The following is a 15,089-nucleotide window of genomic DNA, read 5'->3' on the forward strand; positions in this document are numbered from 1 at the left end:
TATCTGGCTGGTCATGGCCTACATAAAAGAATCCATCGACGTCACTTTGGACCCTCACCAGTACAGGAAGAACCACTCCACTGATGATGCCATTTCATTAACAGTTCACACAACCTTCACCCACTCGGAGAGCAAGAACTCACACATACATTTGTTCTTTTCTGACTTCTGCCTTCAATGCGATCATTACACAGACTTTGTTGCAGAAACTATCAGCACTTGGAGTGAGCTCCTTCCTTGGGAGATCACCCATCCAGCTGTAACTGTAGACACTTTCTTAAATGTGCAATACAGGACAACTGGCCAAATGGACAAGACGTTTCTTTGGCTTTACCCGGAACCCAAGAACAAAATTCCATACCGTCTCGTGTAAATATATGTGCTGGTATGACAAATAAAGAACCTCCAATCCTTGGAATATTCAAGTTTCTTCAGACTGGGAGTCATCATGTCAGTCAGTAATTTAGTTTATCAAGAGATATTGTCAACACTCATCATGCAGCCCCATACAATCACAATCTCACCTCTGTGCTTCACTGTCAGGACTATGCATTCACTGTGGTAGTCCTGGTCAGGTTCACACCAAACATGCTGGACATTTGAGCCACATTTATCTTCATCTAACCAAAGAATGGACTACAAGTAATCGTCCGTTCCTTTTTTCATGCTCCTTAGCAAAGTTTAATCTTGCATTTTTTCTTTCTTTCTTTTCCTTTTTTTTTGTTTGTTTTTTACTGAAGAATAGTTAAGAGCATTTTTCTTGGATGCCACCCTGAGAGGGAGGTGGTATAAACTATTCTGACTTGAAGTGATATTCCACATGCATGTATTCACTTCTGTTCTGTACTGTAGCACTGTTCTTGTTTAGAAACATCTTCAGCTCCTCAGATCCTACACCAACAATGTTGGGTTGGAACCAGAATCTGATTAGGAGCCACTGTTATAAGATCAGAAAATCTTCAATAATTGTCTTCAACTCAGCTTGAGAGAAAAAGGCCCCATGTTTGGCAAAATTATGCTGCTGGACAGAATCCACACGCTGATTACGACTGAGAAAGTACATCAAAATGACAGGTACATTTGAGCCAAACTGTTTGTTTTTTTAAAAAAAATTGTGTTCTCCGCATTTGTGCCTGAACCAAATTGGAAACATGTGCCGAGATAATGAAATCACTTTGTTTGTACGGCGCATTTAAATACAATCGAACGTTGGCCAAAGAGCTGTGCAGCGTCACAAAAATAAAACCATTAAAACTAATTGCAAACAAATGAGTCAATTAAAAAATAGAACAGAAAGCAATAAAACCATTGCAAAAAAAGTGGTTCAAATCATTGCATGACAAACTACAAGAAAAGTCATTAGTGCTGCCATCTGCGTTGGGCTTCACTGTGTTTTGACAATATCTGTGACAATTTGTACTTTATTCAGCCATAAAATTCCTTTGAAATCAATCCAGACTGCAGTCTTGTCAGGTAAATGTTGGCTGCAGGTGCTGAAAGCGGACAGCAGGGGCGCTGGTTGTCTGTTTGTGTCTCAGTGCTGCAGCGAAGACAGCAGAGAAGACCGAACCACGTGTAGTGTGCGCATGCGCGTTCCGCATTGTTGCAGGCGTCTCCTGTCTGTCACTTTCGGATCTGGTAAGAAAAAAAAAATCTGTTTTTATGACAGAGTTCAGGCAAATATGTGAGTGAATTTAAGCACTGGAGCAGCTAAAAACAGCAGAAATAAGTAAATGATGGTAAGAGGATTTTAAAAGCAGAATAATTATGATTTATAGTGAATTTTCTGATTGAGCAGTAGGTTTGTTGTGGCTGGGAATGAGTAAAATAAGTGACAAAAGACAGCAAGACTTTGTGTTACGGATAATTATGATGAATTTAACCTATTATTTGGTGTTATTTATGTCTAAAAATCAGTGGCAAAGCCTTTATTTACATCCACAGTAATCAAACTACGCTGGAGAACCTCTATCTCAGCTGTTCTGTTTATCGTGGATTAGTTAGTTTGTAGATCAGTGAATGTTGTGGTAGAAATTACCAGGAATATTTGTTAAAGTAGAGAGGCTGCATTTTCAGTAGTAGTTGAATAGTGTTGGATGTTGATTGTGAATAAAATTGCACACACATACAAAATCTGAAATAGTTCAGGTGTACTGTGTCTGACTGTTTTTGTCAGTTGTTTGTCATTTCTGAGCAGAAGAAACTTATGAGTCAAATAAAAATGAATGATAAATCAACGTTTGATGAGTAACTGTGGGCTTTAAATGTATACTACCGTTCAAAAGTTTAGGGTCACCTGACAAATTCATGTTTTCCATGAAAACTCACACTTTTGTTCATGTGCTAGCATAATTGCACAAAGGTTTCTAATCATCAATGAGCCTTTCAACAACATTAGCTAACACAATGTGACATTAGAACACAGGAGTGATGGTTGCTGGAAATGTTCCTCTGTACCCCTATGGAGATATTGCATTAAAAATCAGCTGTCTCCAACTCAAAAAGTCATTTACTGCATTAACAATGTCTAGACTGGATTATCCAGCAATTTCTAATTAATTTAGTGTTATATTAATTGAAAGTGACTGCTTTTCTTTCAAAAATAAGGACATTTCTAAGTGACCCCAAACTTTTGATTGGTTGTTTAAACAGTACATCGTGGGCAAGAACCGATAATGATCCTTCTTTAGGTTCACCTACAGAAACCTTGTTGAGACTTTTCCTTCTTCTAGGTATTTATCCATTTAGGTCTTGACACACTATATATATTGAAGTTTTAATCTGATCTGTCCTACCAGATGAGGCTCCCACATGGAGGCTGAGTGTGATCAGGTCCAGAGTGGTCATGAGGAGGAACCAGGAGCTGAGGATGAAGCCATGCTGTGGTCCATCCAGGAGGCTCTGGAGAGGCAGACGCTGCAGATCGGAGCGTCCGCCTGCGGGGCCACAGCGGTGGTGGACGTCCTGAAGGCCCTCGGCTTGGACGTTTCCCCGGAGGAGACCGACCGCTGCGTCCAGACTTGCCTGAGGAGGAACGAGTCGCCGCTGCCCGACTACCTGCTGTCCAGGAGCGAAGCCGGTAAATGACCTGAATTCTCAACCAGTGGCTTGTTCATTGTTTATAGTATAAATATAGAGAGAAAATGTGGAGGGAGACATGCTCAAATAAATCGAAATATTGTGGTGAAAAAGTGTTCAGATACATTTTTAGGTGACTGTACAATGAAGCATGGTGGTGGCAGCATCATGATGTGAAGCATGGTGGTGACATCATCCTAATGTTGGGATGTTTCTCAGCAACAGGTTCTGGAAGACTTGTAAAGGACTCAGAAAAGCCTTTAAGACTAATTGAGTTCGCCCACACAAGGAGTTTGACGTGGTGTATGGAGCTGCAGTACTCAGACACAATAACAAACAGTAAAAGAATAAATATACAAATCTAAATCTAAGAAATTCTAAATAAAAATGCTATAAGTGTAAGAAATACCGTGTTAAAATAAATGTAAACAAAGTTCTGTAAAAAAAAAAAGACATGAATTTGCTTAGCCAATAAATGAGAATACAGCTTAAATTACAGTATTCCACATTGTTATTGCACTGTAACGGTGTTGCACAAGGTCAAATATTGTATATTTATCAAGTATTTCAGTGGCATTGAAACAGGAGTCCTTAATGATTTTCTGATTAGATATCCATGAGTTATATGGCCCGGGATGTTGTGGTGCTCAGAGTCCTGAAGCGCTGACCGAAGGGCAGCAGGTGATGACCGAGGTGCAAGGGGTCTGAGAGAATTTTTTCTGCCCTTTTCCTCATCCTGGAGGAGTACAAGTCCTGGAGTACGGGCAGGGAGGCGTCAATGATTCTCTCAGCAGTTATGATTGTCCGTTGCATTCTCCTCTCATCTGATTTGGGGGCAGAACCAAAGCAGACAGTCACAGTAGTTCAAGGCAGAAGGTGACATGAATGTAACCTACATAAACTCAATACTGACCTCACTTTATTGGAATCTGGTTCACTTTGACATGAAAGAGTCTTTTGATCGGGAAAATGTTCTGCTACACAAGCCAGGTTATGCTGACCATGATTTACTGTTGGAAAGCAATTAAAAAAGGAAAACTTGTCTCTTTTATTCTCTGAATATTTTTTTATAGACACTGCATATGTCACCATCTTGACAGCGCATGACTGCTTTGCTCCTAGTTAATTTAAAAATGAGTGAAGAGTAGTGTTAGTGGAGCTGACATGGGCCATGGACTATCCTAACTAAATATAATTTCAATCATTAATAAGATTAAACAGTTGAATTGTATCAAAATTCACCCCCTGGACACCAAAATTGGTTTTGTACCAGGCTGTAAGAATATTTATATCTGCTGCGAAGTTATGCATTCCACTTGTGTCTGTGCAGGCTCCTTAAAAAGCCACTACACTGGCAGATATTCCACTCTAAACAGTTGGCATGAGCTCCAAAGTCCTTCTCCGGCAAACTGTTCGGGGACATTTCAGCTGATGAAATATTAATGCATCAAGCATGGCTTCGTATAGATGCATATCTTCATTTTGCTCCGCAGACGCTAATATTTCAGGTGTCACAGATGCTAGCTGAGGCTTTAACGTCCTCGCTGAATGAAGCTCCGCAGCTTCTTGAACCCATAAGAGCTGTTTTCTGCCAGCGTGACAGCTGGCTGCACCGCCAACCAGGCAAGCTCAAAAGTACCCTCTCGAATTAGACAAAGAGTTTTATGTCTCTCAGTGGAGAGACTGTAATTGACTTTTTCAGCTCTGTTACCCAGTTTTTACACTGACATTTCAGGCATTTAGCCCAAGCTGTCATCGCACACATGAGGTTCGGAGTAGAACAGAAACATGCAGCGATTTAAATGTTGAAAGTCCAATAGAATAAATGTCGGGCTGTGTTTTTCTACACTGGAGGTGCGACTCATGCTCAGCTCATCCAGGGAGCAGAGGAAGCCAGTGAAGGGAAGGTCGTGGGTCGCTTCTTCCACCTTCACCCTCGCCGGCGGGTCCGACTGGTCGCCTGGCTCGCTGGCTGGATCCGAAAAGGCGCCGTCCCCGTGGCGACCATGAACATGCAGCTGGCTGTTCCCGACGGCGAGGAGGTTCCTGACGCCTGGCACCATCAGCTCATATTCGGAGTCGCGCCTAAAGCTGTTTTTATGACCAACCCTTTAGATGTAGGTGAGTAAAAACCAGAAAACAGCTGCTCTTTGTGATGCCAAGAAGAATCAGGTGTGATTTTGTGTTGCAGTAAGCGAGGCGGAGGTGCACCAGCGAGTCTGCAGTGAGTCTGTGTTGCTGATTCGTCGAGAAGACGTGATGCAGCGATTGACACCTGACTGCTGTCTGACCGACCTCTCTAAGAGTCAGTCGGACCCTCGGTGGAAAGCTCTGGATGTTGAAGGTGAAGCAGCTGCTTACAAATCATTCATTTTTATAGCTAAGTTTGGGGTCGCTTAGAACTGTAGAATAGTTTTTTTTTTTTTCAATGAAAGTAACATTAAATAATCAGAAATGCAGTCTAGACATTGTTTATGTGGTAAATGACTATTCTAGCTGGAAATGGATGATTTTTAATGGAATATCTACCTAGTTTTACACCATCACTCCTGTGTTCTGATAGCCTAGCCGCGCTAGACAACCCACGGCAACGAATTTAATTCTCTGCCAGGGTGGGTCGAGTTACCCTCCATAAGGCTCGAGGCTGGATTCTCCTAAAACTGGCCGGACCAATCACCATGAAGTGTAAAGTCAGAAGGCGGGCGTAACGAAGTGACGACAGAGGCGCCACGATTCTGACAGAAACAACCGGCGCACAATAAACAGTTCTCTTTCTACTCGGCTTTGGCCACAGCCCTTAAAGATTTGAAGCTAAAATTCAACTTGAAAGATAAACAAAGGACGGCACTGAAGTGTTTCATTGAGAAGAAAGACGTATTTGGACTTATGCCGACGGGATATGGCAAATCCTTAATATACCAGTTGGCTCCGCTGGTTGGGAAGCTAATGGGACTTAGCCACAATCCGCCGGCGCTCTAGGAACTATGTCAGCCTATTCGTTGCACTGATTGGTTGTATACCTACCCAATTGCTGCAGAGTGATTTGAAAGACAACCTTTTAGCCCGCCTCCCTCCCTGTCGAGCGGCCCTAGACCCTTGTGCCTTCAGAAACATGGGTCTAGCACGGCTAGGCTAGTGTTCTGATGCTACATTGTGTTAGCTAATGGTGTAGAAAGGCTAATGGATGATTAGAAAACCCATGTGCGGTTATGCTAGCACATGAATAAAAGTGAGTTTTCATGGAAAACGTGACATTAACAGTAGTGCGTTTCTGCTCCACCATCTGATTTGTCTGAAATATGGCTATTCATTTACCATTCTGAAACTCTGTCCAGCTATATTTTTGCTTGTTTAGTGCAACTTAACAAACCTACTCAGCCTGAGCTCAGCTGAGCAGACCACCGTCCTCAGGGCCTGTTCATCTTGTTGGGTGCTGCTGAACATCCCAGGTGGTGATACTCCCAGACAAAACACTCTAAACAGTGCAGGTGTAGAAGTTTCTGAGCACCTTGAGAGGAAGCTTCACCCTTTGATGCACAACATGGGTCAAAAGTGAACTGTATTCAATGGAAAATGAGCCATGTTGTGCATCAAAAGGTTAAAGTCCTTTAGGCGTGTGAGGTGGTTGAGCTGCTGTCGAGCTTTCTTCACCAGGGTGTTGATGTGATAGGACCACGTCAGGTGATGTTAACACCCAGGTACTTGAAGCTCTCCACCTCTGTCCCGCTGGTCCTGAGTGGGTGGTCTGCCCTCTGCTGCTTCTAGCCTTTTGTCCATAATCAGCAGCTCTTTGGTCTTGCTGGCATTCAAGAAGATGCTGAGGTGATCTCCATTCCATAGTCCTCCTCATTGTTGTTGATCAGACCCATCAATGCTGTCAAAAGGTGGGTTGATGGGGTATTTTTAAAAGAAATAATCTCCTCAGTTTGTGATAAAGTTTTGAGCAAATCAGAGGTGTTGAACAGAAGACCCTGATGATAAATGGAAATACCAGTTTGTTTCCTTCACAGTTTGTACTTGACCGTAGTTTAAGTTTATATTGTTCTTCTTGTTATCTTCAGGTCAAGTGAGACAGATGACTCTAGAAGGAGAACAGGAATCGGATGGACCTAAGATGACGCACGTTACAATCCCCGCAGCGTACAGTTCAGGCGTCACACTCTTCGCCTTACGACAGTCAGAGTTGGGACAAGAACTCCTCGGTGCTCCCGATCTTCCTTTGTTGTGAAGCACTGCCACACACGGACCTGAGACTTGAAGCTCGAACACTTATTTATTGCGATAGAAGAAATGAAACTTCATTGGAATCCGCAGATATCAATCTAAGCTCAGTGAAGCAGGATGAAAAGGCATCAACCACAACACCGTGGAACAGTACAGACAGTAGCTGCTTAATGATGTGTCACGACTTTGAGAAGCTGTTCGTTTTTATGTACAGCACTGATATAGAATCATATTTTAAGCCATAAATGACTTTGCCAATGACTTTTGTGTTTGTATCTTTGTTTTTTTTCCACCCTCAAGTCAGAAAACTTTTAGAGACACAAAGATAGATTTCAAAAAGAAGTCAGACCTTGTTAATGCTGCAGAAGAACCTTCTTCGAAGTTTTGCGAGGAGTAAAGAAAAGCTGATCTGATGTGTCACTCTTTGGCCACTTTAAACTGTCTTCTAGTGAACTTTAGGAGTATCTCTCAGAGAGTATTGATTTCTATCAAAAGTAATAAATGGCAGAGCTCCAGCTCAGATCAGAGCTGTTATGCAGTGACCTGAACGGGACTGTTTGCAGCTCTAAAATTAGCATATTTTTGATGTTACACATGCAAATAATGAATAAAACTGCAAAAGAAACAATCAGGGAGTTTGAAGCTGTGTAGTTTACTGTATGTCAGCCCCGGTAATGGTTCTGTTTTTCAATGCAAATGAGCTGCTGGTGACAATGGCATGTAATTGTTGACTCGTGTTTTTGTTCTCGTTGATTGGATCCTTGTTAGTGTGGCGCTGCGAGATAATAATAAGACCCCAGGCCTGAGAAAAGGTCAGCGCTTCCTCACAGCACAGTTATAGGTCAGTCCTTGCATGCAGTTAAGCTCCACAGACGATAAAAGGCGAGCTGGCTGCCGTGTGTCGCTGGTTTCAGGTGTCATGGCGGAGCGGGTGCTGGTGGACGGGAACATGCTCCGGCCTGGAAACTGGCTCAGTCACCGCAGGTTCCGGGTAACACAAATATGTAGCTAGGCTCTTTTATTGCTGTTTTATTTGAGAAAAAATGCTCATCTGATCGGTTGGCAGCCCAAATTAATATCTTCAGATATATTTTATGTCTCGCCAGCACTCCAAAGACTTGAGATTTTAGTTTTTTTGTTTTTTTTTACCTTTTGAAACCCAAGGAAACCACAGCTATTCGGTTAAAATGAGAGGGTTTGTTAAACAGATGTGCATTTATAAGGGCACATTTGATGCCAGCAGTGTAGTTTGTTCAGACTTTGTCAATGTTTTTGTATAAAAGTTGAAAAGAGCACCTCAGTTTACTATTTAGCCTGATTTTTTTTTTATTTTCTGTACAATGTGTTTTTCTGTTTTCACCAAGAAAGTAAGTGGACTAACATTGCTTATAGTGGTAATAACGGATTTTTATTTTCATTATTTCTATAACTCTGAGCTCATAATTACTCATTAACATGTAGGGAATTTTTATTTGGCCAGCCGTTTCCTCTGACTGGAAATGAGGTCATTTAGGTCATTTCCAGCCAGAAAAAAAAACAGATGTAACTGTAAGTCAAACTTTTATCGTGGGGATTAGAGCTGAATAGTGCCTCCTCTGGGATTGTGTCCCTGCAGAGGTTTCGGTGAGTAACCACAGCATCCTGGCTCAGTTCTGCAAGGATCACCATGTGGGGTTGGTTGTGGTTGGACTTGAGGTTCCACTGGCAGCAGGTGAGTGTCTCCATCCTTTTCCGGCTTCGTATATCTGATTTTTCGCTCGCGAACATAATTTCTTTCAAGTATTGTGGACGAACTAACAGCTGCTTCAGTTCCGTGTTGTGGTCCAGTCGAAGCTTTTCAAGGCCTTCATGGAGCGTCATGGCATCCCCACGCCTCCTTCAGGCCTGCAGCTTCATCCAGTACAATAGATGAAGGCAAAAGTTGCATCCGAGTCCCACGTAACTCCAACAGACACACTTGAGTCAGAGTTTAACACTGTTGTCCTGCTCACTTTTTGTAGAAAGTTTTGTTTTCAGAGCCATTAAACACACAGAACGGAGATCTTCACCGAAGTGTTGTTTCTCCGATGGTTTCATGAGTTAATGATCTAAGATGTAGTAACTGCCTTTTTCCTGTGAGAGCACCCTCAAACACACAGATCCAACATAAACAGCCAGAACTTGTGCAGAGAAAAAGAGAAAGTTCTTTGTGCTCGCTGAAAGTCATTTTTGGGCAGAACGGCAGCTGCCATATTCTGACAGCCTTCATCCATATGGATCCCAAACCCATTCCCAAACAACAGTGTGCACTGCCAATGTTAAATGGTCCACAAAAGAAACATTTCATGCTCTGTAACGGCATCGCAGCATCTGCTCCAGATGTGTTTGTCTGTGAAAAGATGTTTGCTCTTCCTGCAAATATTTGAGTTTGCTTCTTTATTTTGGGTTCATCAGGGCCGACTTCCCAGCTCTGGTGGTGAAGGCCAGCGGTCTGGCAGCAGGGAAGGGAGTCATAGTGGCCCGAGATCAAGACGAGGCCTGTCGAGCTGTGATGGACATTATGAAGGTACGAGGTTATTAAACGTTTCTCTGGTTAATCATTAATCTTGGGCTGAACATTGACAAGGAGTAGGGAAAAGGTCCATCAGTACGTGGCCAAAACTTTATTGAAAATAGATAAATGACTGGCATCCTTCATGAATATTCAGACACAGCTGCCCACTGAGAGTTCCTGCTAGTACAGTGATGAATGTTGCAGTAAGTGCTGATGTCCCAGTATGTTTCTGGGCTGCTTAGAGCTGCTGTAATCATTATGTTGATATTAAACTCCATCTACAGAGCCAAAAAAGGATGAACTCTCCTCTCACTCTAGTGCCTTTTGACATTGAATCATGGTCAGTTTAGTTGTGCTGTTTGTTGACTGGAATTTACAAAAAAATAAACTTTTATGTCAACGTGAAATCAGATTTCTCCAAAGAGAATTTCATTTCAAAAGTAAAATGTAAAATAAGGGATTGCGTAAGTACTAGCTCCATTTAAAGTGACGCTAATTCAACAGTCGTCAGTTTGTGCTAGAAGCTCCACAGTTAGTTAAATGTAGATCATCTGAGGGCTCCTGTATCGAGAAGGTCCAGTCACTGTGAATCAGTACTCCAGGATAGAACTACATTATGAAGACTAAAGAACTCTCCAAGAAACTCTGAGAGACTGTTCATACAGCTGTCCTCTGTTCTTCACCAGTCACAGCTTTGTGGGAAAAGGAGAAAGACACCATTAAAAAACTGTATTAAAATATTAGATCTGGACTAGAATTCACCAGAAGGCATGTGGGAGGTTCTGAAGTCAACTGGAGGAAGGTTTTTCATAACACTTTTTGGCCATCAGGCTGGATGCCATGTTTGCAGACACCATTATCATAAATGCACCGTCCACACCATGAAGCATGGTGGAGGCAGCATCATGATACGAAGCATGGTGGAGGCAGCATCATGATACAAAGCATGGTGGAGGCAGCATCATGATACAAAGCATGGTGGTGGCAGCATCATGATACAAAGCACGGTGGTGGCAATGCTGTAGTTGTAGCCAAAGGTGCATCAACTAAAAACTGACATAATTTAGACCCTCCAGAAAAACGCGGACAAAAATCCTTGATTATGCGGGCTAAAATCCTTGATTATGCGAATAAATATGCGGGGGTTTTAAGCCATTTTATGCGGGGAAATTGCGGAAAGTTGCAAAGTATGCTAATAGTTGTGAAATATGCAAAAATATGCGCGATTCACCTGCTGTGTGGCCGCGGAGGGATATTTCTTCTAATCAGACACTGGGACTACTGTGGGGTTACTGGACTGACAGCCTGTGCTTTGGGAGAGGGAGAAGCTCACAGCAGCACCTGCTGCTCATTGAAAACAGTAACTGCAGAATGATCCGAGTTTTCCTGTCAGTCTCCAAAATGCCAGAAAAAGTCGCTAGATTTGTGGCGAGTCGCTTTTGACAAAAAAAGTCGCTAGATTTAGCGAGAAAGTCGCTAAATTGGCAACACTGGCGCTGCGCTCCGCATCAGCTCGTGCTTCTAGTGTGTGTGTGTGTGTGTGTGTGTGTGTGTGTGTGAATGCGCGAACTGATGACGTCAGGCCGGGCGTCACATAAAAACTCACTCACAATTCCATTTATATTGGTTATAGTTTTCTCATTTTATGCGGAAATTGTGAAATCAAGCGGTACCCGCATATTTCTTTTTTTTTTTGGTGGAAATGTGAGATTCTTGCGGGAATTATGCGCTGTTTTGCGGGGATTATGCGGCCTTTTGGGAAATAATTGACCCCCGCATAATCAGCGGCAATTTGGTGATTAATGCGGGAATTCATGCGATCGCATAATCGCGTTTATCTGGAGGGTCTAATAATTAGATAATTACTTATCTAACATTTCTTACTTTTTATTATTTAGAGGTTGGGTTGGTAAGTTATCATTTTGACATGTTTTTTTTGTTGTTGTAAATTCTTCTCAAAAAAGCCAAAGCTAAATTGACTGTGACTGAACACTGAAGAACAAAAAAACGAGGAAAAAACTTCCAAGTGTGGGGAAAACTTTTTTCCAGACTCTGTGTAAGTGAAAGGGGTCATAGTGATGAACTCGCAGGGCCTTGTTATCGACTCTGCACTTCCCCTCAGCTTTATGGAGCATTTTAGCACCTTTCACTTCATTGTTGTGCTTTTAGCAGCTGCACTGTTTGGCTGCACTCGCCCCAACACTGGAGATGTTTTCAGAAGCAGTGTTGAGCTGTAAACAACTTTCATGCTTCCCAGAGGTTAAATCCAGGCAGAGGAACTGCAGCTTTGGCTTCAGTTTTCAGTCACAGAGGTTGCCGCTTGTTCACACATTCCATTTTATTCCATAAATGAATCCTGCTGTGAAATCTACTTTCTTGGCAGTGATTAATCTTTCTAAACTTTAGTCTGCCTTGCTCATGTGAACCTCTTTCTCCTCTCTGGATCTTCCCAGAAGAAACAGTTGCTGCAGAGGCATTTAAACGCTGTTCTTCTCTCACTCACACAGTCTGACTTTAAAGCTGCTCTGCTGCCTCGGGCGCTGAGTCACCTGGTTATTCAGCAGAATAATATCTGGTGGAGTCTCAGAAGTTGCTGATATATTCATCTCTTGGAGGAGGAAATTCCATTTTTCAGTGTCACCAGTTTGCGGTGTTTGTGCATTGCAGGACCGAGCGTTTGGATCTGCAGGGGAGGAGGAGGTGTCTGTGAGGGGAACTTTATCACTGAAAGATCATTTTCAAGTATGATTTTTCAGCCAAACTGATCATTTATTCTGGTTTTGTAGTGCCTGTGCTTCAGTGACGGTGGATCACAAGCGGCTCCAGGACGGTGATCAGAGACAAAACACTGGTGGTATGGGAGCCTACTGCCCCACCCCACAGGTACCAGATTCAAGGGGAAAGGTTTTAAGTGCTCAGTGATGAACACAACATGCTTGTGTTGGTCTTTAATGCTGCTCAGGTGAGTGAGGAGCTGCTGCAGCAGATCAGAGAGTCAGAAGACGGTGGACGGGAGAAGGGAGGATGGAATCTGTGATTAAGGTGCTCATTTTCCACATCTTTCTATTCTTGTTGTTCAGGTGTGCTGTACGCTGGGCTGATGCTGACCAAACAGGGACCAAAAGTTCTGGAGTTCAACTGTCGCTTTGGAGATCCTGAACACCATGAGAGGTAAACTGGCCTCGAGCGCCCCCGTGTGGCACCAGGACAGCTCTGCAGTCACCGTCGTGATGGCCGGCTTTGTACCAGAAAGGAGTCCAGATCACAGGTACAGTTATTCTTTTCAAACTGAAATAATCGTCAGATTGTGAACTCATCTGTGATGTGCAGCTGTGTCATGACAAAGAACCAGATCTGAGCTTAAAACCATAATACCGTGCTGAAGTCACTTTATTCTCGAACTCTTCTTTAGAAATTAGACAAAAATCGACCTTTTTCGCTCTTCAAACAAGCTAAAAATTCAGTGTTCTCGAAGATGAGTTTCATTTTCTAACTTAAAGTGTTCTATAATCAAAGTCCATCCTGGTCAGAATCTGCAGATACAGGATTTATAAATTGGTTTTCCTTCTCGCTTTGTGAAACAGAAAACAATGAACCAATGTCTGAACAACACTGAGGAATCTGAGGTAGACTTTGATAAAACGGTCTTTCAACATATTTTCTCCTGGTGATGGATTGTAGCTGCCTTAGCAAAATAAACATCTTTTTCTTTCCTCATCAGTCTCCTCGTCTCTGTGGTAAAAGATGCAACAAATATTTGTCAGCTGTATTTGTAATATTCATATGTTAATTTAGAAGAATACCAACAGATAATAGCACTATTATTGTTGTGTTTGTCATTTCTGAACCCTTTTATTTCAGATTATTGACCACCTAGAACTCTTATCTGCTGGCGATAACTCAGTTTTATGATTAGAACTCTGAACCTTTAGCTGTTTTTTTTTTTTTTTAATTTGTGTCCCATTTTTTATTTTCAAGGAAATAATTCTATTAATTTAGCACCTAAACCCACAAGCGTGGACATGATCAAACCTCTGGCGAAGGCAACATCCCGCCCCGGTAACTTTACTCTCATGTCAAAAACTAAAGCCTGAGCATGAAATCCTGTCTTGTAAACCTAAATCCTGATTAGATGCTTGTGTGTCAGACATAAACAGCACCTGGAGGAAGCTTTAATCCCATTTTCCTGTTTCCAGCAAACTGTTTTGTTGTTCAAGCTGCTGACTGAAAGCTTTTTCTCATTAGGAAACAAATTGCAACGTTTTCTGTAACTGCGGTCGTCAAAGCTGTGATTTTTACGTCTGTTTTGTTTCGATAAATTCAGCAGCAGCAGTGTAAACAGAGTTAAATTAGAAAGAGTAAATGAAGCATAAACTGAAAGCAAGAGTGACGATTTTTTTGCTGGGCTGTTTGACCTGAAGGCTGCAGGGCAGGGCAGGGCCGGCCCTAGGACTTTGGTGGCCCTAAGCAAGATTTTTTTTGTGGCCCCAAAACATGCACAGGGCCAAATCATGTGCACAGCTTTTAATTGTGTTAAAACACACATGCACATGATTAACAGCATTAACAGATTTATGTTTTATTGGAATAAAGACAGGGACAAAATGCAAATCACACACTTATTGTGGTGTGGCCCCCTCTAGTGGATGTGGCTATAAACAACGGCATAGAGTGTTTATGCCAGCGGCCGGCCGTGATCCTGGTGTCTGGGACGGATGGAGTCGGGACCAAGCTGAAGGTGCAGTTTCAGCTCATTTAATGTCAACTTTTAGGAAAATAGAAGAGGATTTCATGTTTGTTGCATTGAGTTTTTACTTTATTTCAAACAAAGTGTTTCTGAACTATTTGCCTCTGATGCTTCATAAAAGGATATTTTCTCCTTGTCAGCTCAGACATGGTGCCGGTATAAAGAGGCGATGTAACTTTGAACTACTTGATCTTTAAATGATGTTGGACAAATGTGTTGTCACTTCTGAAGATGTGAAGTTTGGTAACAAACCATAGACTGTATATAAAGATGGACGTAGCATCTGGCTCCAAAAATGAAGCCCACCCGGAAGTGTCAAAAACTTGCAATATCACGCCGTCCGCTAGGGTTGGCTCCAAAAAGCTTTTGCTCCATCGACCCCAATTCATCACCAGAAAAAATAAAATTTGATAGACTGATTTTCTACAGCTCAGGATTTTTTCCCGTTAGTTTTCATGGTCAAAATGAGAGATCAGGTGGCCGATCTTAAAATAAATCAATACTGAA

The 15,089-nt window shown here is 42.2% G+C and overlaps 1 protein-coding gene and 1 long non-coding RNA gene across 4 annotated transcripts; both read left to right on the forward strand.

The window, feature by feature from the left end:
- The first annotated feature begins 1,526 nt into the window (after window positions 1–1,526).
- On the forward strand, window positions 1,527–7,563 carry LOC110961820 (uncharacterized). 3 transcript variants are annotated; one of them, XR_007939585.1, is made up of 5 exons: window positions 1,527–1,638; window positions 2,799–3,079; window positions 4,933–5,195; window positions 5,270–5,422; window positions 7,140–7,563. XR_007939585.1 is itself a non-coding variant. In XM_022209579.2 (5 exons), exons 2-5 carry the CDS (start codon window positions 2,812–2,814, stop codon window positions 7,304–7,306), a joined length of 855 nt encoding a protein of 284 aa, XP_022065271.1. In that variant the 5' UTR covers window positions 1,528–1,638; window positions 2,799–2,811; the 3' UTR covers window positions 7,307–7,563. The 3 variants fall into 3 exon arrangements, 2 of the variants coding, with proteins under 2 accessions (XP_022065271.1, XP_022065272.1); XM_022209579.2 differs by having other exon boundaries at window positions 1,528–1,638; window positions 4,933–5,199; XM_022209580.2 differs by having other exon boundaries at window positions 1,611–1,739; window positions 4,933–5,199.
- A 2,115-nt stretch (window positions 7,564–9,678) lies between these two features.
- On the forward strand, window positions 9,679–13,671 carry LOC127532159 (uncharacterized). The gene is made up of 3 exons (XR_007939446.1): window positions 9,679–9,847; window positions 12,503–12,541; window positions 12,622–13,671. It is a non-coding gene; the product is annotated as an uncharacterized LOC127532159 (long non-coding RNA).
- The last annotated feature ends 1,418 nt before the right edge of the window (window positions 13,672–15,089 follow it).

This window comes from Acanthochromis polyacanthus, chromosome 22 (assembly GCF_021347895.1).
Source record: "Acanthochromis polyacanthus isolate Apoly-LR-REF ecotype Palm Island chromosome 22, KAUST_Apoly_ChrSc, whole genome shotgun sequence".
NCBI classification, from domain to species: Eukaryota; Metazoa; Chordata; class Actinopteri; family Pomacentridae; genus Acanthochromis; species Acanthochromis polyacanthus.

Bases quoted from the DNA above. Each gene is read 5' to 3' on its own strand.
- LOC110961820 (XM_022209579.2), top strand. From the start codon at position 2,812: ATGGAGGCTGAGTGTGATCAGGTCCAGAGTGGTCATGAGGAGGAACCA. The intron at 5,200-5,269 runs GTGAGTAAAAAC...TTTGTGTTGCAG, and splicing joins GACCAACCCTTTAGATGTAG to TAAGCGAGGCGGAGGTGCAC. The intron at 5,423-7,139 runs GTGAAGCAGCTG...TGTTATCTTCAG, and splicing joins GAAAGCTCTGGATGTTGAAG to GTCAAGTGAGACAGATGACT.